Genomic DNA, 24023 nt, shown 5'->3' with positions numbered 1-24023 from the left:
CTCTGAGCTCCATTCACTAGGCAAATGTAAAATAAAACCACAGTGAGATACCACTATATAACTCGATGTCTAAAATTATGGTATGAAAAATTAAAGATGGGTGGAAACTGGAAGCCACATGCTCTAATGGTGGGAGGGCAAAATCATACTGCCACTTTGGAAGACAGTTTGGCAATATCTTAAAAAGTTAAGTATAAATTTACCATATGACCCAGCAATTCAGTCCGAGGTGTCTACCCAAGAGAAATGAAGACATGTCCCCACAAAGACTCATACATGAATGTACGAGTAATAATCCTGGCAGCATGATTCACAATAGCCACAAGAAATGGAAACAACCCAAGTGTCCATCAATTCATAGATGGATAAACTAAATGTGATCTATCCATACAATGGAAATTATTTGGTGATAAAAAGGAACGAAGTACTGCCACACACTACAATGTAGATGAACCTCATGCTAAGTGAAAGAAGCCAGAAACAAAAGACCACATATTGTATGATTCCATTTTTATGAAATGTCCAGAAAACACAAATCAACAGAGACAGAAAATGCATTAGTGTTTCCCTGGGTCTAGAGTGGGAACAGGGGGTTACTGTAAACGGACATGAGGGATCATTTTGGGGGTGACGAACATGTTCTAAAATTGGATTGTCATGATAGCTGCACAACTTTGTCAATTTGCTACAAGGACTGATTTACACACTTAAAATGAGTGAATCTGAAGATACGTAAATTACAGCTCAATAAAGCTGCTTTTTTAAAAAAGTTAAACGTATACCTACTATACAATCCAGTCATTCTACTCCTAAGCATTTATCCAAAGGAAAAATATTGTCCATACAGAGACTTGCCTATGAATGTTCATAGTGGCTACATCGTTATTCCAAATATAGGTACTGCTCAGCAATAAACATGAATAAACTTCGGATACACAGAACAATATGGGCACACCTGAAAATAATTATACCAAGTGGAAAAGAAGGAGTACATACTGTAGGCTGCCTTCTAGATAATACTTTAGAAGATGTAAACTAATCTATAATGACAGAAAGATCAGATGTGGTCAGGGGAGCGACGACAAAAGGACACAAGGAGTCTTTGATGGTTTCACTGGTGCATACATGTGTCCAAACTTGGCAAATTGTACACCTCAAACATGTATTGTACATAAATTATATCTCCAAGTTATTAAAAGATGTGAAGCAAGTAAGCAAACCAGACCATGGCCATAGTACATTTGCGCTAGCTGGCAAAGGACCACTGCCACTCTTACACCGTGACACCCTCTCAGGCAGAGAGATGCTGCACTGCTGGGGGTAGTGGATCACGCTGAGGAGTCAGGGCACAGTGGGGCAGGGGGCGGTGGGGAACCCTCTTGAGTGTCTCTACACCCATGGATAATGGTTAAGTGGCAACTGTGGCAACCAGGGCAAGACAACCAAGGGCTCCGACACCCAGCAATGAATGTCTGGATCACCCCCATCAGGAAATAACCAGACCAGCTGCAGCCTTAGGCCAGGATAAGGGAAAAATCCAGAACAGGGGTAGACTAGGGACCGGGAGGTAGCTGAGGCCATTAATCCTCTGAGATAGATAGTGCTGGCTGCCACCTCGTAGGGGACTCTGTTCCATAGGACTTAGACCTTCTCTCGGGGAAGCAGGGAGAGAAAGACAAGGGCAGCTCGGAGTGGTTTGGGGGCTGGACTGTTTCACCCCTACAGACCCTCTTGGCCTGACTTCCTTTTGTTCCAGCTGAGTGATTTGATGCCAACACAACCTGCCTGCACGATGCTGCCACCCTGTGCCCCTCTCACCTCCACCACCTACCATGGGCTCAACTTAGCACCCATGTTTACACACGCAACCCAGAAATGCAGCGAGTCAATGTCCCAGGGGGCAAATCTTCAACCAATGGGAAGAGGAGACGGTGGATAAACTCTTCCCCTTTTCTCCCCACCAAGAAATGGTGCTGAGACTCATTTACCTGGTGTCTCAGGGTCACAGTCTGTTGATGCAGCAGTCCCATTTAGCGGCGGCCACAATGGCGCTGGCCGCCACTAAATGAGAGCTCCTTATGCGACCTCTCCCTCCTTCTGACTTCTCTCCCTCCCGCACCGCTCCTCTGGGTTGCTCTGCAAAACAAAATGAGGGCACAGGAGCCCTCTGCTTTAGGCTCTGCTTTCTGGGAACCCTGGCCCAGGCACCACCCACGTGCTGACTCCCAACGTGTATTTCCAGCCAGATTTCCCTGAGCTCCAAGCGCACATATCCTAACACAGAACAGGGACCCTAGGTTTCTTTTTGTTTTTTTATTTAATTTATTGGGGTGACAATTGTTAGTAAAACTACATAGATTTCAGGTGTACAATTCTGTATTACATCATCTATAAATCCCATTGTGTATTCACCACCCAGAGTCAGTTCTCCTTCCATCACCATATATTTGATGGGAGCCAAGGTTTATAATGTCCAAAATGGAACTCCTGATCTTCTCCCAATTCCTGCTCCACTGAAGCTTTCCTCATCCGTGCCCAGGACAAAACCCTTGGGTCGTCCACGACTCACCCGGTCTGTCAGCACATCATATTGGTGCTATCTTCAAAAGGTCTCTCTAACCTGACCACTTTCACCACCTCGTCATGGCTGCTTGGTCCAAGGTTCTGTCCTCTCCTCCCTGGAATATTGTAGTCACCTCTAGACGGGTCTCCCTGCTTCTGTCCTTACCCTCTGTTGTCTCCTCCCCCACAGCGTGGGACTTAGGATGTAAGTCACTCGTGTCACTCCTCTTCTCTAAACAACGATGGCCTCTACCTTACTCACAGTACAAGTCCTCACAGGCGCCTGCCAGATGCCAGGCTGCCCGCAGGTACTTTCTCCGTCTTATCTCCTACCACTCTCCACCTCCCTCTCTTTTCCTGCCCCCCTAGTCTCATCTTGTTCCCTGAAGATGTTGAGCATGTTCCTACCTCAGGGCCTTTGCACATGCTGCTTCCTCTGCCAGGTATGCCTGACCTTAGATATATTCACAGGGCATCATTCAAGTCTCTTCAAATATCTGCTCGCAAGACCCACCCCAACTAACTGTTGTTACACCGTCCCCCACCTTCCCCTGCCTCATTTAATAGTCCTTATCTTCTGACATCATATTATGTCTTTACTCAATTGGTTTTGCCGGTGGTCTGCCTTCCCCACTAGCATACAAGCTCCATAAAAGCAGCGATTTATCCACCCATTCACTGCTCTACCTCCATTGCTTAGAACCCTGCTTATTAGCACATAGGAGACTCTCCAATATTTTGATGAATTAATGAGTTTCCCTCATTTTTACAAAGAGGAAGATAGACCACTGAGTTTTTGAGAGGATTTGGGTTCATGCATATAAGGTCTGACCCACGCTAAGCTCTCAAGGCAAGCTAGCCGTTCTAACCTCAAGCCTAAGAGTCTGACTCAGAGACAGAAAATCCTGTCCTGGAGGACAGAGTGACTTTAGCTGACACCTGTGAGGAGGGCCAGACTTGGAACAGCGAGGTACATTCCTGGCTACATACCTTTCGTGATTAAATAGCGACCCTGTTACTGGAGGGCCCCAAATTCCAGCCTCTCAGATTCCCCAGAGCTCTCAGAGGACAACGAAGTAGGTTAAGAAGCCACAGGAATGAGTCTGGCCTTGACTGGGAAGAGAGAGCTAGGGGGTGTCGGATAAGGCAAACGGCGGCGAACACCCTTTCTCAAACTGCAAGTCATCACCCCGGAGTCGCTGGTGAACAATTCTGTGGGTTGCAAATAGCTGCTGCTTAACGAGAAAATACCTGTGGGTTGCAGAAAGAGCAATGGCTGATGTAAAGTTGCTGGTTTCACTTACACATATGTGTATACTGGATCATGATGCCTATCTGTGGGTTAGGGTGAAAAAGTACAATTGAAAGCCACTGGGCTTTGGGAAATGAGGACTTGGGCCCCTCTCAGGCTTCATCGCCCCTGCAGCTGCTGAGGCTTGAACACCCGAAAACCCCCCCGGCTGTGCCTACCTGTAGGAAGCTTCCAGTAGCGTTTGTTCTGTCCCCCAACGCTAGAGGGCTGATAATGGCTGGATTGTGTTCTCAGGACAGGACTCGTTAATTCGACAAGTATTCAGTGAGTTGTGATTCTGTGCCAGGCACTGGTCTAGATGCTTGGCACATATCAATAAACAAAACAGACAGAAAACTGAGCCCTTTAGAGCTTATGTTCTAGCAGGTAGAGACACAAAAAAACAGTATTATGTGTTAGCTGAGGACTCTTATAGAAAACACGTATGTTACTCAGGTTGTAAGGGGGAGGGTACTCAGAAGTGCCGGGGGATAGGGAAGAAGACAGATGTTAAGTGAGGGGGTCTGGGCGGACCCAGACAATGACTTAACTTGGAGGTAGAGGAGTTAGCTGGCTGTGGTGCTCTCTGGAAGAACGCGAGGGTCAGGCAGGGCAAAGGCCTTATGGGGCAAGTGTGCTGAGCAGTTTCAAGGCACAGCAAGGAGCCGGGGTGGCCGAAACACAGGCAACAGGGAGTGAGGGGCGGTCGGTGGCCGTGCAGACCCCAAAAGTCACCACAAGAACTTGAGCCTCGTTCTGGGTGGGACAGGGAGCCAAAGCAGTGTTTTGAGCAGGTGAGGAACATGAGTTGATTCTCTCTCAAATCCACGTCAAGGTCACTCTGGCTGGCCTTGACACCAACACAAAAGGGCCATGGTGGGAGGAGGGGCCGAGTGAGGTGGCAGAAACCTGGTCAGAGGGGTGGCTGGATGGCATGGGCAAAATGATCAGAGTCTGGTTGTGTACTGAAGACAGAAACTGACAGGTTAGATGCAGCATGTGACAGTGGAGTCCAGGACGATGCTCCAACTGTGTGGCTTGGGAACCTGGAAGGAGGTTGCCATCCACCAAAATGTGGAGACCTCTGAAAAAGACCAGCAATGCAGACAGTGGGCGGAGCCACAGCCCAGGGCACAGGTGTGGGGGACCAAGGAAACTGACTACTCATGCCTGCAGCCACTGCTGAGTCCTTCAGAAAAAAAAGAGAAAGAAAAGGTCACACAGCCATGTTCTCAGAAAGCAAACTAGGGTGGACCAGTCTGAGTCATGACTTTTTAAGTGAAAAATGGTTTGGAGTTATAGCGAAATCGGTAAAGAAATCACTCTAGATTTTGTTCTTCTGAGAGTATCTGAGTCCTTCCAGGAGTGAGGAGGAACCCACAGGCAGATTATGGTGGCAACTTCCCCTAAATACAGATAAGGTCATTTCAACATACAGCCTGCAGACTCGGCTATGTCAAAGGGAGGCTTCAGAACAGTAAACTGAAGAGATTCCACAAAGGGTTTCCAACGAGTTTTATTTTAGTTTCCAATATTATCAGCAATGATACAGGAGTAATTCAGGCAATATATCACCTTAAATACATCAGAGAAAAAACTCACTGTGTGAAGCATGTCTCACACTCCAGCAAATGAACATAAAAACAGAGAACAAAGTCAGCAGCATTAAATCAGTGTTTTCTGCCACATTTCTTTCAGAAAGTCTCTCCCTTAGTGGTATACACTGCATTTGACTTATTGTATAAGCTCAAAATTCCATTCACTGCCCAGGGGCTACATTCAAAAAAATTCATGTTTACTTATTCTAAATTAATTCCCCCCCCCCAAATACAAAATTCATTGGAATTGTGTGGCACTGACTTCTCCTGGCACCCTGTGAGGTGGCTACCATCCAGGCCTGGCAAAGCGCCTACCGCACGCCGACCTTGGCAAAGTCGTTTTGTTCCACACAACAAGGAGACTGAGGGTTTGAAAAACCAGCAGGTACCTGGTGAGGACGCACCTGCGTGGCCACCCACCAGTGAGCAGAGGCCACCAACTCACATCCCTGAAGATGGAAAGCAGGTGGATTCAAAAAAGCAGGACAAGCCCCAGGCTCACTGCCTGAGCCCTGCCTCGTTCTGGGAGAGGTACTGCCTGTTTCTAGCATGTTCTCTGATCTGTGCCGCAAAGGCTGTCACCCAAAGGCTACTTGCCCCTGACAACACACTGGAGACAGGAACCTGCCCCCACTTTAACCAATAACAACAGCCAAACTCAACAACGGGAAACATTTCTCAAAGTCGACAGGAGGCCACATGTGTATCAGTCAGAGACGGGATCGGGGAAGCTGGGAGGGCGGGTCCTGGGGTTCCCACACTAACACTTGGCTAAATGCAGCATCACTGGCACAGCAGACTTAGCCCAGAGGACTGATAGCCAAGGCGGGGTGGGCACATGTCTCTTAAGGGGCGTAACAAGGATGTAATGAAGCGAGTGGGACGGGCTCTCCGACCCCACGAGCCTCTCAGTGAGGTCAGGTGAAGGGTTCTGTTCTACGTCAACTCCATTCTCCAGCCGTCCTGAATGGGGCCCACTCCTCAGCCTGCGCCGAGGTCCCCTTCCTTCCATCCTTCCTTCTACTACATTCTTTAACAATCTCGACTAAACCATCTTTCACCAATATTAAAACCCAACTCCACAGGCCAAGGGCCAAAACTAGAACAGGGGACAGCGAGGAGAGGAGGGGCACATCCCTCCTTGTCAAGGTAAGGGCAGCTCCCACGACAGCACAGGCATCAGGACAGGGACACGCCCCTCCACAACAGCTCCCCTAAGTTCTTGCTACTCCCGTTGTCTCTGCTGCATCTTTCCTCCCCTCTTGGCACAGGCACCACCTCACCTAAAACCCAAGGCATCCGGACTGAGCCCCACAACCAAGACGTGTCTGAAAGGCTCTGCAAATGGGACAAAGCATGAAAGCTGAAGGAACTGACACACAAGCCACAAGTCCTTCTGGGATAGTACTATTGCCGATGCAATCTGGGAAGAAAATCCACCCACCTCCTAAGGTACCCTTTTTCTGCGGGTGTGCTGGGGCGAGGAGAGCAGGAGTGCATGGGTCAGTATTAATGTTGGCTGGAGGAAGGGGTGCCTGCCTGATACCCCGACAGGCTCCAAGCAGGCATTCGCAACACTGGGAGATCCAAGACCTTATCAAGCAGTCAAGTGATTCTCAATCAAGGGAACTGACAAAGCGGAGAGAAGACTTGACGTGACTTCTCAGTCCCATGCTGTCCGTGGTCACTGTTAGAAAGTCTCCTTCAGGGGTACGAGCTGGAAAATCTCTTGCAGCAGCCGGCGGAGGAGGGGCAGGTAACTAGTGTTTAAGGGCTCAAAACTGTATGAGACAGAGGGTGCTTTCATTCTCACGGCCCTGGCGGAGGCCCTGGTGGAGGCCCCGTGCAGCTGGCGGCACTGTCCTCTCCACGCAGGCGCGGGCTCCAGGCTGCCCACTATCTGCTGGGCTGCAGGTACTGGTGCACGAACATGTTGAGCTCACTGTCCATCCAACCACCTTTATTCCTGCAGAGAAATGGGGACTTTGTAGCGCTCACAGCTAACAACAGGTAACACTGGCATTACACGCCAGGCGCTGTTCTAAGGACACGTGACACGGAGCCTCATTTACTCCTCCTATAACCCCCATCTTCTTACACACAAGGAAAATGAGGCCCAGAGAGGTGAAACAACCCTCCAGGCACACGATTAATAAGTGGTGGAACCGAAAGACTGTCAAGCCTTGTCTGCTCCACCCTGGGACCACAGGAAAGTCCTGAGCTGGCAGGAACTCAGTTTTCCTGCCTCTCCCGTTTCAGGTTCAGCCTGTCCCTGTGGCTAACAGGCAGCAGAACCCCCACCCCCCACACACACATCCTGACAGTTCCCAGGGGATGAGCAGTGTCCCTGGAAAATGGATGCTGGGGGCCAGCCCGGTGGCTCAGGTGGTTGGGACGCTGTGCTCCTAAGGCCGAGATCGCCAATTGGATTCCCACATGGGCCAGTGAGCTACACCCTCTACAGCTAAGATTGTGAACAGCTCTCCCTGGAGCTGGGCTGCCATGAGCAGCCGGAGGTCCTCGTGAGCTGCTGTGTGCTGCTGTGGGCTACCGTGTGCCGCCAGGAATGTCCGGCCGGCAGCCAGCGTGAGTGGCCGGCAGCCATCATGAGCAGCTGGCAGCCAGCAAGAGCCGTCATGAGCTGCTGTGAGTGGCCGACCGACAACCAGCTGCCTCAGCCAAGGCTCATAACACCAACATGGGCCAGGGAGCTGTGTCCTACACAACTAGACTGAGAAACAACGGCTTGAACCAGAATGGGGGGAGGCGGAAGAAGGGGGGGGAAGAAAATGGCTGCTGGGGCGGTGGGCGGAGGGCGCAGGGTGCAGTCAGGGAAGGGGAAGCCCATTTATCTGCTCAGGGGCCTGGAGCCCGAGCCTCCTGATGCAGCTTCCTCTGGCACTGACGTTGGGGGCGGGGGCAGGAAGCACAGGGTCCCCGCGCGCTGATGTTATCTCAGCTAAGCGGCCGAGGACTTTTACAGAGCACAGACACATTCAGCTCTGTGTCATGGAGTCTTAACTCCACTTTACAGGTAACAACTGCGACACAGGATGGCTCAGGGATTTGCCCGAACACAAGTGCCTGGCCCAGAACCCAGGACTCCTGACTCCTTAGATCAAGACTCTGTCCAGCAAACTCTGAGATTCAACAGAGGCCCCACGCGAATCTGCGTTCCAATCAGGGCCCTGTTGGTTACCTGCTACCCAGCCAGCTTTCCTGTGGGTAAAAATGCTGATCTGTCCCCTTCCCTCAAAGAGAAATGGGGTTAAGATGTGTCGGGTGGGTCTAGCCCAGTGTCCCCAGCACACAGCAGACAACAGGGACAATCAACATGTAGCATCGGGGGCGCAGGAGCCAAGCACTCCTAGACTGACCATGTACTGTGAGATTCCAGGCAAGTTCCTCAACCTCTGTAGGCCCCAACCTTCCTTTTCATAAAATGGAGATGATGATGTGACCCTGAAAGGACGCTGAAGGTTGAGTGGAACAGCTGGTGTCAAGTGCCTGAGACGCTGCAGTTACGAAGGTGCCCGTGAGCTGCAACCTCACGGTCCCATCCTGCTTGGTCCCTCTGTGGCCACCACGGCCCTGACTGCAGGTGCCCGGATGGCAGTGACTCCATCATATTGAGGCTCAGCACTAGCCCCGCATCTGGCACCCAGCAGGTGCCCAGCAAACATCTAACACATGAGCGAGCTAAATGCCCACCAGAGAGATCTGTGCCCACACCCAAGACACAGACAAGCAGCTGAGCTCCCAACGTGCCTGCGCCACACACCAGAGCCAACCTTTCCCGCCGTCCAGGCCAAGCTCACCTGAGCAGTTTTGCTTTGCTCTGAAGTGAATCAAGAACTTCAATTTTCTCGTTCATGGTGGCGATTTCCTGTTCCAGGTTCTCCCGGGTGACGTCAACTTGCTGGCACAAATGAGCAAAAGTCCCCGACAGTTCTCTAAGGGATAGAGTCAGTGGGGGTCAACCAGGCTACAAGGATGCTTCGCAGGACCGCACTGGGGACTAAACCCGAGCCACCCAGAGCAGGGCAGCAGCCGGACCCACTGTCACCTATTGGTAGCTCTGCCTTGCACCGGACCTGGTTTGGCAGACTCTTCTTCCCTACCCCCTGCTGAGGTCGTGCCCATCACAACCACCATACACACCGGCATCACCATAGTGTGTGCCCGGCTTGGGCACAAGAGACCAGGACTCAGATTGTGGCTCTGTTGCTAATGAGCTGAGTGACAAGGGGACAAGGGACTACTCTCCAAGTCTATTTCTTCATTTTGAAAAAGCAGATGCCAAGAAAAACAACATCTACCTCTAAGGGGTTGGAGGAGAAAACAAAAAATTAGGCACAAAATGCCTAGCAAGGGCCTGCCAGACAGCAGCTAGCATTTCACCCCGCCCCCACCACCCAGACCAAGCGAGGTCGTGCCATGAAGAACGGGCTGTGGCTTAGAACTGCAAAGCTTCATGCACAACCCAAGGCCTTCATGGCAACCTTTAAAAAAATCCTTCAAGTAACGTCACTCCTCTACCGTCCTCCTTCTTTGGGGGACCAGACAACTACTTGGGCCGGGCCCAGGCCATAGGTCCCTGGAGAGCTGCCTGTCCCCATCCCTGTCCTCAAGCTAGCGCTGCACAGCTGAAGGCCCGGGTCGGATGATGCTAGGACCCAATGGCTTCCGGGCCGAGGTCGGAAGGGAACCGCGAGGGAAGTCCTGAACCTGAACACGGGAGCTGGCGCTGCCCCTCAGGACTGGAGGGCCACTCACTGCTGGACTTGGTGGCTGCAGTTGGAGCCGGTGTAACTGATGATGAGCTGCAGCTTCTCGCTGGCGTAGTCTACAAACTGGCGTTTGAAGGCCCTCTCCTTGGCCTTGGTGGTCCAGGTCAGGCGCTCGTAGACGTAGAGGAGGCCATAAAGCCCAAAGGAGAGGGCAATGAGCCGCCAGCCCACCGCCTTCCACACCTGCAGGAGCACAGCGGTCAGCCAGCATGACCTCTGCCACCCCACCGCCCATCATCGCGGCCTGTCGCTGCCAGGACTTTTGCAAGAGCCCCTTTCAAGGAGCCTTTGTGTTGCGCCTCAGAACAGCTCTTTCAATGTCTGGTTTAATCCCACTGAGGCCAGACGGGCAGACACTGTCTCTAGCTTTAAAATGAGGGAAACTTGGGGTGGCCGGTTAGCTAGTTAGAGCATGGTGCTAACAACACCAAGGTTGCCGGTTCGATCCCCACATAGGCCACTGCGAGCTGCGCCCTCCTAAAATAAATAAATAAATAAATAAATAAATAAATAATAAAAATGAGGGAAACTTAGTGTTGGCCCCGCTAGTGTTTGCACACGTGACTTGTGCAAAGCAGGGCATGGGAGTGTTAGGGCCAGAAGCACAGGTCCAGTAACACAGACTTCTTAAAGATAAATGTACTGACGACACTGTCAAGTTGAATTCCACCATCATTCCTGAGCAGATGGCTTCTTTTGTAATACTTTGCTCCAAGGCACTGCAGATATATTCAATGAGCACTGGATCTGGAGCCAGAAACCGAGGCTCTAGAGCAGACGGCCATCCTGGCTATGACCTTGGGCAAGTTTCTGTACACCTGTTTCCTCACAGAACCAGCATAAGGTTTCCACCAATGCACAGGGCTATTTGGGTAAAGCAAGACACTGTAAAGGGGTGACAAGTGTCACTGTCTCAGCCAATGACCCTCTGCCAGGTCACCTCCATGAAAGAACCAAGCATGTGCTTTCTGTAGATGGGGAGGAGGAGAGGCCTTCGCTCTGTCTCACCCTAATCTTACAAGCTGAGAACGCAGTACCTGACAGTTTGGTTACAGTTACATTCTGCCACCACTCTACAAGCCAAATGCCCATGATAGAGAACCTGCCCACATCATCAAGAAAATTCAAGGCATAAGTTACTCTGGCTGCAGTGTATCATGGGTCGGGACGTAGGGAATACCCTAGGTTTCAAGAAGGCAATCTGTGATTTCAGGCATTCAGGTGGAAAGGAAAAGGGCCATAAAACCAGGAGATGGAGGAAGAAGGGTTCAAGGCCCGGTCTGCCCTCTTTTGTCTTAAACCCTTGCAAGTTTTGCTCTTGATTTCATCCCCAGCTCTCTAGAACCCAGGCTTGTCAATTTCCCAGGTTACTTCCCTACCCACCATGTAGTTCAGGCCCCCCAGGGGAAAGAACATGGCCTTAGAGGCACATGGAAACAAAATTCAAGTCTTCTCTGTGTATCCCTGGCAAGCCAACCACAGACTTTCCTTATCTCTAAAATGGGAATGGTGCTATCTAAATGTCATGCTAGTTGACTTAAATAAGTCAATAAATGTACGTTAAATGACTAAAGTTGCAGATGCTGTGTCTGCTGTTAGATGCTAGGCCAATGCAGGGAATACCCTCAGAACTGTGCCCCAGTCTGCGCCCACCTGTCCTCCCCCCACCCCTTCCCAAGCAGGGCTTGTTACTCACCACTCCTCCAACAACAAGAATGCCCATGGAGGTCCTAGATGTCAGGGAGGCCAGGCCAGTGACCATGGAAACCATGAGTTCTTCTTGGGTGAGGGAGCCCTGTGGCAGGGGGGGCATGCTGGGGTTGGCTGGTGTCAGAGGGACGGGACGCTGAACCTGGAGAAACGAGGCGAGGGGTAAGAAGAGTGGGGCTTATTCAATAAAACCCTCAGTGACCCTCGAGGCTAGAGGTGGCTCTTCAACTTCCAAAAGGCAAAAACGGGGAAATGAGTTTCTCAAGTTGCAAAGAGGATTTAAGCTTCATAACAGACCTGTCTGGCCAAAGGTGAGCACTGCAGGATACCCCAAAATATGAGCAGTGACCATCCTGGAAGGCATCAGCACAGTTCCCCAAAGTGTGGGACGTGTACCAAGAGCAGTACATGCAATAATTCAAGTGGTAAACAGGTGGTGTCAAATCTAAATGTTAAAACGGTGGTATATGAATACATATTTTATAGGCCATCTGCATTTAATAGTCACATGTATTAGAAATTATTTAATAGTACTTAATTTAATGTAATTTAATAGTACCAACAGTGACTTAGTGTATTACAAAAAAATCCCGCTAGCATTTATACTTCCACAAATATTAGTGCTTAGGATAAAGTTAGATTGATTTACAGCAAAAACCTTGACCATGGTACACTGTGGGGTGGCACACGTGCCATGGCAGTCGACCTCGGGAACCCCTTCCAGAATGGTTCGTGGGTGTGGAGGCAGAATGCAGACTTACCTCCCACACCGCCCACGGGGGAGGGACTTGGCTTGCCTGGTCGTTGTAGCCCATCAGGGCCCGGCGGCTGTTCTTGGGACCCAGGAAGCGATTCACCAACATGGTCCACCCGAGAGAGAAATGGAACTCGATGTCTTCCTGAAAGTCAGCACACAGCTTGTCACAGTTGAGGTCGTAGCTGAGGGAGAAGCACTGCCGAGGGACCAGCATGTCGATCTGACTCCGCAAAGACACAGGAAGGAGGGGTTTCAAGCCGTCTGTCAGGAAGGGGAGTGGGGAGAAAGCACGTCAGCTCCGCTATGTGCCACACCGGTGCCAAGCCAGCTACGGCCAAGGACGCTGACGGTTCTGCCCGGAAACCAGGCCTGGATGAGCGGGCCTGTGGGGCCAGAGTGCCGCACTCAGGGCAGGCAGGCCCGCTCCCCCAGGGGTACACAGACCGAGGCATGGATTAAGGAACAGGCCACACTCTCAGCCTGTGACAGTCCCACGTGGTAACACAAGACAGCTCCGAAGTCTAGGTGTGGAATGAACTCGCGACACACACCCAGAACCTTAAGTTATCGAGCTGACTCATCATAAAAGGTGACAGACCAGGAAAGGTCATTATGTCTGCAGCCTGGCCTCCGAAGCTGAGCTCTGGGCAGCCGAGAGCCGAGGACCCGAGTTCCCCTGCTGCACTGACCTATCATCTCCTGCTGCATGGTTTGCAGGGAGCTGGTGATGGCCGTGGAGCAGCGGTCAGACATATTTCGGCCCAGTCCTTCCTCTATATGGCGGTGCAGTTCCTGTAACCAGATGAGAGAGGCTGAGAGAAGCAGCATCCCCAGTCAGGAGTTCCTTCTGGGGAGCCACGGGACAAGGAGATAGGAGGCTGGTTGGCCTACGCTCCCCCCGGGGACCAGGGAAAGCCGAGTGGGGCCTGACACAGACCGGCAGGGGCTGACCTGCTGTTTGCCTGGTGATTCTACCCAGCAGCCAAAAGGAATGAAGGGGGGCCCTGCCCACAGCACCTGCTGCATAACGACTCACGTTCTTATAGACCTTGAGGACGACTGGAGAAGGGTGGAAATCCATCTGGTACTCGTCCACCAGCACCGAGAGGCGCCTGATCTCCTCAGCCATCGCAGTCGACACCTACAGAAGGAAGCGCGCTGTTAAGTATCAAGGATGAACGTTGTTCAAATCTGCAGGGGAGCGTCTACCAGATCCTAAGAGACTATCTCCTTCCCCACAAGCCAGCAGTTTCCTCAGCTCATCCATGGAATTGCAGCTTTGAGGTAGAAGGGACGTGAGAAACTGGCTGACCAATCACTCATCTAAGATCTGGAAAGGGACCTGCCCAGGGTCACACAATGGAACGGTGAACCCAGAGAGGCTCTTCATTCTTGCATCAGGGCCATGCCACAGCTTCTTTCTGGAAGGCTGAGGAGCCCCCACATGAGGTCTGCTTTTTCACGTTGCCAGCACCCTGGACCACAGTCCGAATCTCCCCAAAGTGCTTCCTCCCCATTTCTCACCTGCCTCTCGACCTCCTCGGTAATCTGCTTAATTCTGAGTTTGTAATCTTGTGCCAAGAGCTCCAGCTGTTTGTCAATGAATCTCAGCCGCTCTTGCCGGTCCTCCCGCATTTCCAGGCAGTAAACCCTGAGAAAGATCATTGGTTACTAGACCCAGGTCCCCACCCGACTAAGCAGAGGAGCAAGAGGGGACGCCAGAAAGCTTGCATGGGCCCCAGCTGTGATCTTGGCAGGGGGCCTTGGCAGATTCACACATACCCAGAGACTTGCTCTTCCCCTCCCCAGGAATGAGGGAGAGACGCACCAACCACTCACTCTCAAGTCTTCCATTTGGAAGATGTGACAGTGGGGAGGATGCCTTCAGGGGGTTAGAACAAGTTCTGCCAATTATCATAGAAAAAAATGCTCAACTTCACTAGTAATCAGGGAAATTAAATTTACAAGAGGTACTACTCTCTACCAAGAAGTCTCCAAAACTCACCACATTTGACATACTGGTGAGGGTCGGGGGAATGGGAGTTCCAGTACATCCTGCTGGTGGGACTATGAATGGGATTAGATGTTTCAGAAAGCAACAAAGTGAAATTGGCTAACACCGAAAATGCACATACCCTAAAACAGAACCATTCCACCTCCTGAAATTAATCCCACAAAGGCTCGCACAAATGTGCAGGAGGGGACACGTGAACTGATGTCCACTGCAGTGGAGTTTGCAATAGAAAAAAAAATGAAATCTAAAAATCAATCAGTGGGAAAATGAGGTATATTCACAACAGAATACTCTATAGCAGTTAACAGTCATAAACTCAACTACATGTATCAACAAAAGTAAGGGCAGGCCGGCCTGGTGGCTCAGGTGGTTGGAGCACCGCGCTGAAGGCCGTAGGTTCAATTCCCACATGGGCCAGTGAGCTGCGCCCTCTACAGCTAAGATTGTGAACAACAGCTCTCCCTGGAGCTGGGCTGCAGCGGGCTGCTGTATGCAGCCATGGGCTACCGTGTGCCCCCACCAGTGGCCAGAGTGGCCGGCAGCCAGCGAGAACTGCCGTAAGCTGCTGTGAGCGGACAACTGGTGACTGACAACCGACGACTGGTGACCGACTGCCTCAGCGAGGGTGAGCGCAAGGCTCATAACACCAGCATGGGCCAGGGAGCTGTGTCCTATACAACTAGACTGAGAAACAACGGCTTGAACTGGAGTGGGGGGAAGTGGAAGAAATGGGGGGTAAATAAATAAATAAATAAATATAAAAAAAAATAAAACAAAAGGGCAAAAACAATGCTGAGTGGAAAGAAAAGCTAGGTCAGTACACACACAGTACGAGGCCATATCTGTACGCTTAAAGCATATACAAAGCATCTTCAGGATTTATGTAAAAAGTACTTTTTAAATGGATGATAAGACTACACAAAATTCATGATCATGGTGCCCTCTGAGGTGGGCAGAGTGACACTGGGACAAGAGGCTGAAGAATCAAAGGTATTTAACATTTTTTGTGTGTTTTATTTTAACTTAAAAATAATATAAAGCAAATGTCGACTGTCAATTCCGTGTGGTGGAAGCAAGGTGTTAACTTATTCTCTATACTTTCCTATATTTTAATATCTCCCCAAAAAAGTTATTTTTAAAAAAAAGTGTTCTGCTTCCGGCTCTGAGAATGGCTGGGCTTGTGGGGGCGGCATTTCAGGGGACTGTGCTGCACAGGCCTGGTGGGACAAACAGACCCCCAACGGCCCACCCTGGCCAGGCTGCTCCATGCGGACCTAATGTGGCTGGTGCCTGGGGAGGGGGACCTGCTGGGCACCCAGAGACAGCTCTGCCAGCTCTGTCCCTGGGCCCGTCCCCAGACAGGGGGTCAGGGGGTCACCTCCCGCACTCCCCCCACCTGTCCAAGGCCCCCTTCTTACCGCTGCTCCTGAGCCGCGATGTGCAGAGAGTCCATGATGAGGCGAACCGCCTCCGCAATCTGCTTGGCCCGCACCGTGTGCTGCTCGAATTTGGTCTTCACCGCAGACTGGGAGATGCACTCCTGGAACAGACAAGAGGTGCTGAGGGAGGCCACCAGGGACCACCAGCCAAGGGCCCAGCTCTGGCTTTCACTGCCAAGGGACACAGCTGGTGACAGCTAAGGAGGCCCAGAATCGCCAGATACCAGAATCAAAGGACTCACCTCAAACCTCCTCTCAAAATTCTGAAACTCAAGCATCCTCACTTGAAAGCCTTCCGCAAGAGCGCCCCCTAGGAGAATTGCACAACATCAGTTCCGAAATACTAGGTTGGTGCAAAAGTAATTGCGGTTTTTGCAATCACTGTTTCCCCGAAAATAAGACTGAGCCAGACAATCAGTTCTAATGCGTCTTTTGGAGCAAAAATTAATATAAGACCCAGTCTTATATCATATTATATAAGATCCAATCTTGTATTACATGACATAAGACCCAGTGTTACGTTATGTTACGTTATATTACACCTGGTATTATATATTATATATTATATTATGTTATGTTATGTTATGTTATATTATATTAGTTATATTATATTAATTATATTATATCCAGTCTTATAGTAAAATAAGATCAGATCTTATATTAATTTTTGCTCCAAAAAGACGCATTGGAGCTGATTGTCCGGCTCAGTCTTATTTTCGTGGAAACATGGTATTTTTAACCTTTTAAACCGCTATTACTTTTGCACCAACCCAATAACTTGGCAGCAGAGGAAACCGGAGAAAACCCACAAAGCCAAGCTGACTGGGCACTTAGCTAAACACTGGGAATCAAACAGCTTCTCACTCAAGCCTCTTCTCACCACCTCGTTCTCAGAACTATTTTCTACTGGCTGACCTGGCATGCGACCCAACGTCTCAAACATCAGGGAAAAGGCGGAAGTCTGTTCCATCATCACCTCCTTCGGGCATGCCCTGGGCCTTCTGGATCCTGGCGTTGAGCACCTCCTTGGCAGAGACAAAGAAGATGCGGTCTCCAGCCTGGCCTCGATCTACCACGCCCAGCTCGTCCACCAGGAAGCTGGTACAACGCTCCATGTGCTGCCGCCGCACCTGGAGCCCAAACAGATAGGTGTATGTGACCAGGTGGGGTGGGTGGACCCTCCTGATGGAGCCTACAGCCCCCAACTGCTTCTTTGTTAAAAAAATAAGCAATAATTCACACGGTTCAGTATTCATAAGGTGCAAACACATACACAGCAAGCCATCTGCCACTACCTCTGTTCTCTAGACACTAAACTCCTCAGAACCAATATGGCCATGTTTCTTGGGGGTATGACTTACATTAGCAGAAATGCTACAACATGCCCCAAGCTGCCTCTTGTTCACGTCTACACAGGATCTCACGTTGGTGCCTCAGAAGGAACTGGGGGTCGAGAAACCTAAACCTGGGCTCCATGCTGACGAGCCGAGTCCTCCTAGGGCCTTGTTTATGAAATGACTAGGCGCCACCAGACAAGCCCATCTACCTCTGAAGCCCTAGGGCTCTATTGCTGGAATTTTAAAACAGTAACAGCCTCTTGTGGACACCTGCCATGTGCCAGGTGCTTTTCTCAGTTAAGAGATTTCATCCTCTCTGTAACTCTTCTATCCATCTCACAGGTGAGGAATTTACCAGAAGGCTTAAGGAATTTACCAGCGTCACACTGCCCAATGTCAGCCTGCTGTGACTGTATAGCATATGTCATCATCCCATGTTACCAATCTATTACTCCTTTTTCTCTCATTTCACACATGAACCAATCTTCGTTCCTCTTTTAAGCTTCTTTCCTGGATATCTTCCTAAAGCTGAGCCTGTTCTATGATGACTAATTCTTTATGAACCAAAGTTGAGCACTGGCCCTAATCAAGGGTTCAGCTAACGTCCTGAGGATGCTTTTCAGACCTGGATGAAAACTTTCTGAAGGGTGGCGGGATTGGGGAAATGAAGGGAGTGTTTTCAAAGCTGGCAGAGGACCCCACAGCGACCCCAGGGAACACCTGGGAAACCTCTGGTGATGAAACTCCTTCAGAGACGTCAGAGCCAATGCGATCTGGGAGTGCATGAAGGGGCTGTGGGTAGACACACGGGGTGGCAGTCCCCAAACTGCGGAATGAAGAGACACCAACCTCCTCCATGTACTCAGGCTCCGAGGCAGACGCGTCCCAACGATTGTTGAGGATGAAGATGTTGGGGCGGGACAGACGCTCGCTCACCTTGTGGAAGAACTGCTTTTCCTGGGGGAGGAGCAAAGACCTCAGTGGACGAGGGGCCAGGCTAGCCAAGGCCCTGGGCGTGTGAGAAAGGCAGGCAGAGGAGGGGTTACCGTCTGCATCAGGGTGGACTCCGAGTTGGCCACGAGCACGAACACATCAGCGTCCAGGCAAAACTTGTCAATCCAGCTGTCCAGCTCTGTGGTGACATCAATGCCGGGGCTAGAGGCGACAGGGGTAAACCAACATCAGGCACAGACCAGGAGCAGCCCTTCTTCCTGCTTTGACAGACCTGAGGCAGGCAGGCAAGGGAGACAGCCAGAGGGAGAGTATTTGGGCCCATTGTCCCTTACTGGAGGGATTTTTACTTTTGCATTTCATAACATCCCAAATCATCTGAAAATGTGTTTTCTGTTATGCGTCTATCACTTTTATAAAGACAATGATTTACAATTTTACTTGGGGGACAAACAATTAAGGTGAAATTTTATATGATGTGAGTCCAACAAGCACTATAGTACCGTATTTCTTGATATAGCTGCAACCTGTCCACAAAGCAGGAGCAAAGTGAAGTGCTCCTTTGGTAGAAATAAAGTACAACACGACCACCCCCCCACCTCATCCCCCCCCCCCCCACACACACACACTAGCACTGGGTTGCGGCTCTCACCACCCCCTCCTACCCCTCCTTACAGACTATCACTGGGCCATCTTCAGGGCATTGGTGCCAATGGGTATAATAAATCCAAGAGGCAGGAAGATTTGGTGGAGCCAGTTTGAAAGGCAATAATACGTAAGCAGAGCAATGACAAGGCCCAGGGGACACTGGCCTGGATGATCCAGAAATGGGACACAGTTTGGCCCTCCCGGGGGGGGCACCTTCCCCCTTACCTGTCCATCAGCACGAGGTCATCCTTCAGCAGTGAGCACTTGGAGTTGGGCCACATCACACTCACCAAGCTGCCGGCGTGCAGCTGCTCGTCCTGGTGGAGGGCATGCGCCAGCTGGTTCACGGTCTGACGGGGAGGAGGGGGAGAAAGCTCAGGGCTGAGGACGAGCCACCAGCCAGAGTCCCTGTGCTGCCTGGCCTGAGACTGCTGCCCAGTGGGTTACCCCTTTCCTTCACTTCACCCGCGAAAAGAAAAGTCGGGAGCTGCCAGGAACAAGCAACTCCTCTTCACTCCTCTTTTAAGCTGCTTTCTTGGATATTGTCCTAAAGCCGAGCGTGTTCTGTATTAAGTCATTATGAGCCAAAATGAGTATCTGGCTCCAAACAAGAATGTAACTGGCTCTCAGAAAAACGAAAATGTGCAAGCCCCTAGCTGCTATGTCAGAATCACAGAGCAAGTGCAGGACTCACTCTCTGGCAACAACCCCAGAAGTACCAAGGCACACACTCCCTTCACTGCAAAGACGGAGGTCAGATGGCCCGCTTGGCAGCGCACGAGGCCCTGAAGACTCCTGATTCCTGGGGCCCCAGGTTTCAGACCCTCCCTGAAGCTCTCGCTCCTCCCAACAGCTAGGCTACAACAGGGCTTCCCATTTCCTCCCCCGGGGCACTGTCCTCTCCTTAGAGGTGCCACCAGTCCCCTCACATGCTGAACGGCCGGCCAGCACGCTGCAGCTGCATGGTCCCCATGCCAGTACCTGCCACAGAACCCTCACCTTGATGCTCCTCTTCTCCTCAGAGCCCTCCGTGAGGAGGAAGGCCTCGTGGCCATCTGTGCCCTCCACCCGCAGGAAGCAGTTGGTGGTGTGGCCGATCCCTGAGGGCAGAACCTTGTCCCAGAGCATGGCATTGATCACGGTGCTCTTCCCGTTGCTTGTCCTGTGAGGAAATACTGCTGTCAGTGAGCCACGAACATCTGCATCCGGGGCTTTCACAATGAAGTTACCAGCGTACAACTCCAAAGTCTTGTTCTCTGCAGGGACACCAGTGCCCAGCCAGGGGAGTCGGGGCCTGAGTTTCCGAAAATGAATGGACAAACACCTCTGGCCGGTGCCTGCGACGTGCTCCTGGTTCATCACTACCAACCAACTTGCAAGGGGCTCACATAGTACAGTGCCACATGCTGACACAACCTGTCCTGAAACAGGCCTGCCACCAACCGTAAACCTCTCAGCAACACGTATAGAAACCACCTGAAGGAGACCCACTCCTACTTAAACCACTGACACCCCCGGGCTGTCTTCCTCAGTCTAACTGACCTCAGCTGGTTTTCCACAAAAGGCCTGTCCTGCTGCTTGTCTCCCATCGTGCTCCCCCTCACACAGAAAGCCTCACCCCATCCGCCCCAGCTGATAGCTGCCAGGTACAGAGGAGATTGCTGTAGCTCCCCTGCCTACCGTGCCCCTTTGCTAGATTCCGGTGCTTGAAAACAGCTCTACTCAGCACACTGGCGGGATCCGGCTGCTAGCTCACCTGAAGTGAGGGCCACACCTCTGAGGTGAGGATGAAGAAATGACAGCCACGCCCGAGGTGATGGGTCATTAGGGACAGGACTCCAGGCAGAGTGCCTGTTCCTCAGGCTACCACTGTGCTGCATCCAAACTGTCTGAGAGCCTTTTCTTCCTGGATGGGATTTTCTTTTTCTTTTTTTTTTAGATGCTGTGGTATAAGAAATGTATTTGGTCCTTGTCCCCAGTTCCTGGCACAGCGCTGCTATAACCCCTGGAATTTCCCGAATGATAGAAATGTCGTTATCATTCACAAGGAGCCCCATTTGAGCACACCTATTTATGCTATAAGGTGACTCAGGGTGCGCTCCCCAGATAGTCTCAAGGTGGGCTGGTCACCAAAACAAGCAAGTGATTAGAGGGTGGGAACTTTCAGCCCCACCCACCAACCTCTGGGAAAAGGAAGAAGGGGACTGCAAATTAAGCCCCACAAAAACTCTTGAACAGGGACGGCCAGATGGCTCAGTTGGTAAGCGCGCGAGCTCTGAACAACAGGGTTGCTGGTTCGGTTCTCACATGGACCAGTGAGCTGCACCCTCCACAATTAGACTGAAGACAATGAGCTGCTGCTGAGCGCCCAGAGGGGTGGCCGGATGGCTCAGTTGGTTAGAACGCGAGCTCTCAACAACAAGGTTGTTGGTTCAATTCCCACATGGGATGGTGGGCTGCGCCCCCTACAACTAAAAATTGAAAACGGCAACTGGACTTGGAGCTGAGCTGCGCCCTCCACAACTAGATTGAAGGACAGTGACTTTGAGTTGATGGGTCCTGAAGAAACACACTGTTCCCCAATAAAATTTAAAAAACAAACAAAAAAACTCTTCAACAATGAGATGTGATGAACTTCCAGGGGACGAAAGGCATCCCCATGCCTGGTGGTAGTACATCCCCATTCCCTAGGGACAAAAGCTCCGCACTCAGCACCTTCCCAGTCCTGGCCCCATGTACCTCTGCACCCGGCTGTTGATCTGTATCCTCTATAGCAATGCCTTTTATAAGAAACCAGTAAACGTAAGTAAATGTTCCCGAGCTTTGTGAGCCGCTCTAGCAAATTAATCAAACTTGAGGAGGTCCTGGGAACCTCCAATTTACAGCCACTCAGTCAGAAGCACAGGTTTCTGAATGGTGTCTGCAGTGGGCGCAGTCTTGTGGGACTGAGTCCTTACCTGTGTCCAGGTAGACAGTGTCAGAACTGAGTTCAATTTGTAGGACACCAGTCAGTGTCCACCGAGAACTGGAGAATTGCTCGGTGGTATGGAAAACATTCCAGAGGTGCCTACTGGACCTCAAAGAGGAACAAGAAGGAGATCTGATGGCTAAAACTATAAAACTCTTAGAAGAAAACATAGGAGAACGCCTCATGACACTGGATTTGGCAATTTCTTAGATATGACAACAAAAGTATAAATAGATTAACTGGACTGTCAAAATAAAAAACTTCTGTGCATCAAAGAACAGTCATCAGAGTGAAAAGGAAACCCACAGAATGGGAGAAAACATTTACAAATCATGTATCTCGTAAGGGATTAATATCCAGAATATATAAAGAACTACAACTCAACAACAAAAAAAACAACAAACCAAAAAACCCAATTTAAAAATGGGCAAAGGACCTAAATAGACATTTCTCCAAAGAGACACAAATGACCAACAAGCACATGAAAAGATGGTCAACATCACTAATCACGAGGGAAATACAAATCAGAACCACAATGAGATAGCATCTCACACCCATTAGGATGGCTACTAAAAAAGAAACAGGAAGCAAGTAGGAGGAGGACATGGAGAAACTGGAACCCTTGTACACTGCTGGTGGGGATATCAAATGGTACAGCCTCTCTGGAAAAAATATGGTGGTTCCTCAAAAAATTAAAAATAGAATTACTGTATGATCCAGCAGTTCCACTTCTGGGCATAGACCCAAAAGAATTAAAAGTAGAGTCTCGAACAGATATTTGTACCCCATATTCATAGCAGCATTCTTCACAGAGCCAAAAAGTGGAAGCTACCCACGTGTCCACCATGGATAAACGGATCAACAAGATATGGGCTCTCCATACAATGGACTATTACTCAGCCTTAAAAAGGAAGGGGATTCTGACACCTGCTGCTACATGGACGACCCTTGAGGACATTACGCTAAGTGAAATAAGCCAGTCACAAAAGGACAAATACTGTATGATTCTACTCATATGAGGTCCCTAGAGCTGTCAAATTCATAGACAGAAAGTAGAATGGTGGTTACCAGGGGCTGGGGGAAGGGGAGTGGGGAGTTGTTTAATGATGCAAAGAGTTCTGTTTTGCAAGATGGAAAGAGTTCTGGATATGGCTTGTGGTGACGGTTGCACAACAATGTACGTGTATGTAACACTCCTGAACTGTACACCTAAGAATGATTATGATGCTCATCTATGGACAGTCTCCGTGCCGGATGCAGACAGATCACCAGAGACATTCCAACTACGGACCAGGAGAATCTATCAGACCGTCACTGGCTGCCTCCACTCTACCTGAAGATGATTCGAGACAGATACCAGAAATCTTCCTGACTGCCTGCCTTCAGAACTCAGAAAGTGGGATTCTAGTCCACTTCGATAATTACTTTGTTTTTCTTGTTTCCATAGAGATGTCTCCCATTAAATAAATGCCTGACTGCTTGCACCACAGGCTTCACTTGGCGAGCCCACCAGCATTGCCGCCTCCTGAAATGAGACACAACTATTTAACCCAACAGAACTTTTCTCAGGACTGAGACGGATTCAATGACAGAAGGTCTCCCACACTGGCTTCCAGAACGTGAAAGTTCCAGGGAAGTTTCAGAGGAGGGACCTGTGGGGGTTCAGAAGGAGTCACCCCAAGCTGTGCCTCAGTGGTACGTAGATTACTTTAAGCTAAAGGCAATTTTAGCATCAGACTCAAGAGAAACTTTGGCCCTTCCTTTACCTACTATCTGCAGCGCAGAGCAAACTTCTATTTGCGAAATGTCTATTCTTCTTATCTTCCTGCAAAGACCCTTTGAAGCCCCCAGGGCACAGTACCTCATCCCTTCCGTGTTTCCCCAAAAATAAGACGTACCCCAAAAATAAGTTCCAGTTAAGATCGTCAGCTAGACAGACGCATTTAGTACGGTTCCAG

The 24023-nt window shown here is 50.3% G+C and overlaps 1 protein-coding gene across 3 annotated transcripts in view; it reads right to left on the bottom strand.

Moving 5' to 3' along the window:
* Nucleotides 1-5351: 5351 nt before the first annotated feature.
* Nucleotides 5352-24023, bottom strand: part of MFN2 (mitofusin 2) — a 30411-nt gene continuing 11739 nt past the window's right edge. For all 3 annotated transcript variants that reach the window (XM_019756306.3, XM_019756308.3, XM_019756307.3), the window contains 15 exons: nt 20097-20259; nt 19323-19447; nt 18545-18653; nt 18348-18455; nt 17138-17291; nt 16404-16471; nt 16141-16262; nt 14233-14359; nt 13745-13849; nt 13398-13500; nt 12749-12969; nt 11938-12093; nt 10228-10424; nt 9270-9404; nt 5352-7417 (listed from right to left, as the gene is read on the bottom strand). In XM_019756306.3, the coding sequence (XP_019611865.1) occupies nt 7348-7417; nt 9270-9404; nt 10228-10424; nt 11938-12093; nt 12749-12969; nt 13398-13500; nt 13745-13849; nt 14233-14359; nt 16141-16262; nt 16404-16471; nt 17138-17291; nt 18348-18455; nt 18545-18653; nt 19323-19447; nt 20097-20259 (1963 nt within the window). In that variant the 3' untranslated portion in view covers nt 5352-7347. The remainder of the gene's footprint in view (nt 7418-9269; nt 9405-10227; nt 10425-11937; nt 12094-12748; nt 12970-13397; nt 13501-13744; nt 13850-14232; nt 14360-16140; nt 16263-16403; nt 16472-17137; nt 17292-18347; nt 18456-18544; nt 18654-19322; nt 19448-20096; nt 20260-24023) is intronic.

This window comes from Rhinolophus sinicus, chromosome 14 (assembly GCF_057876585.1).
Source record: "Rhinolophus sinicus isolate RSI-liver-muscle chromosome 14, RSI-T2T, whole genome shotgun sequence".
In the NCBI taxonomy this organism is placed as follows: domain Eukaryota; kingdom Metazoa; phylum Chordata; class Mammalia; order Chiroptera; family Rhinolophidae; genus Rhinolophus; species Rhinolophus sinicus.
This window is presented reverse-complemented; position numbering and strand designations above follow the sequence as displayed.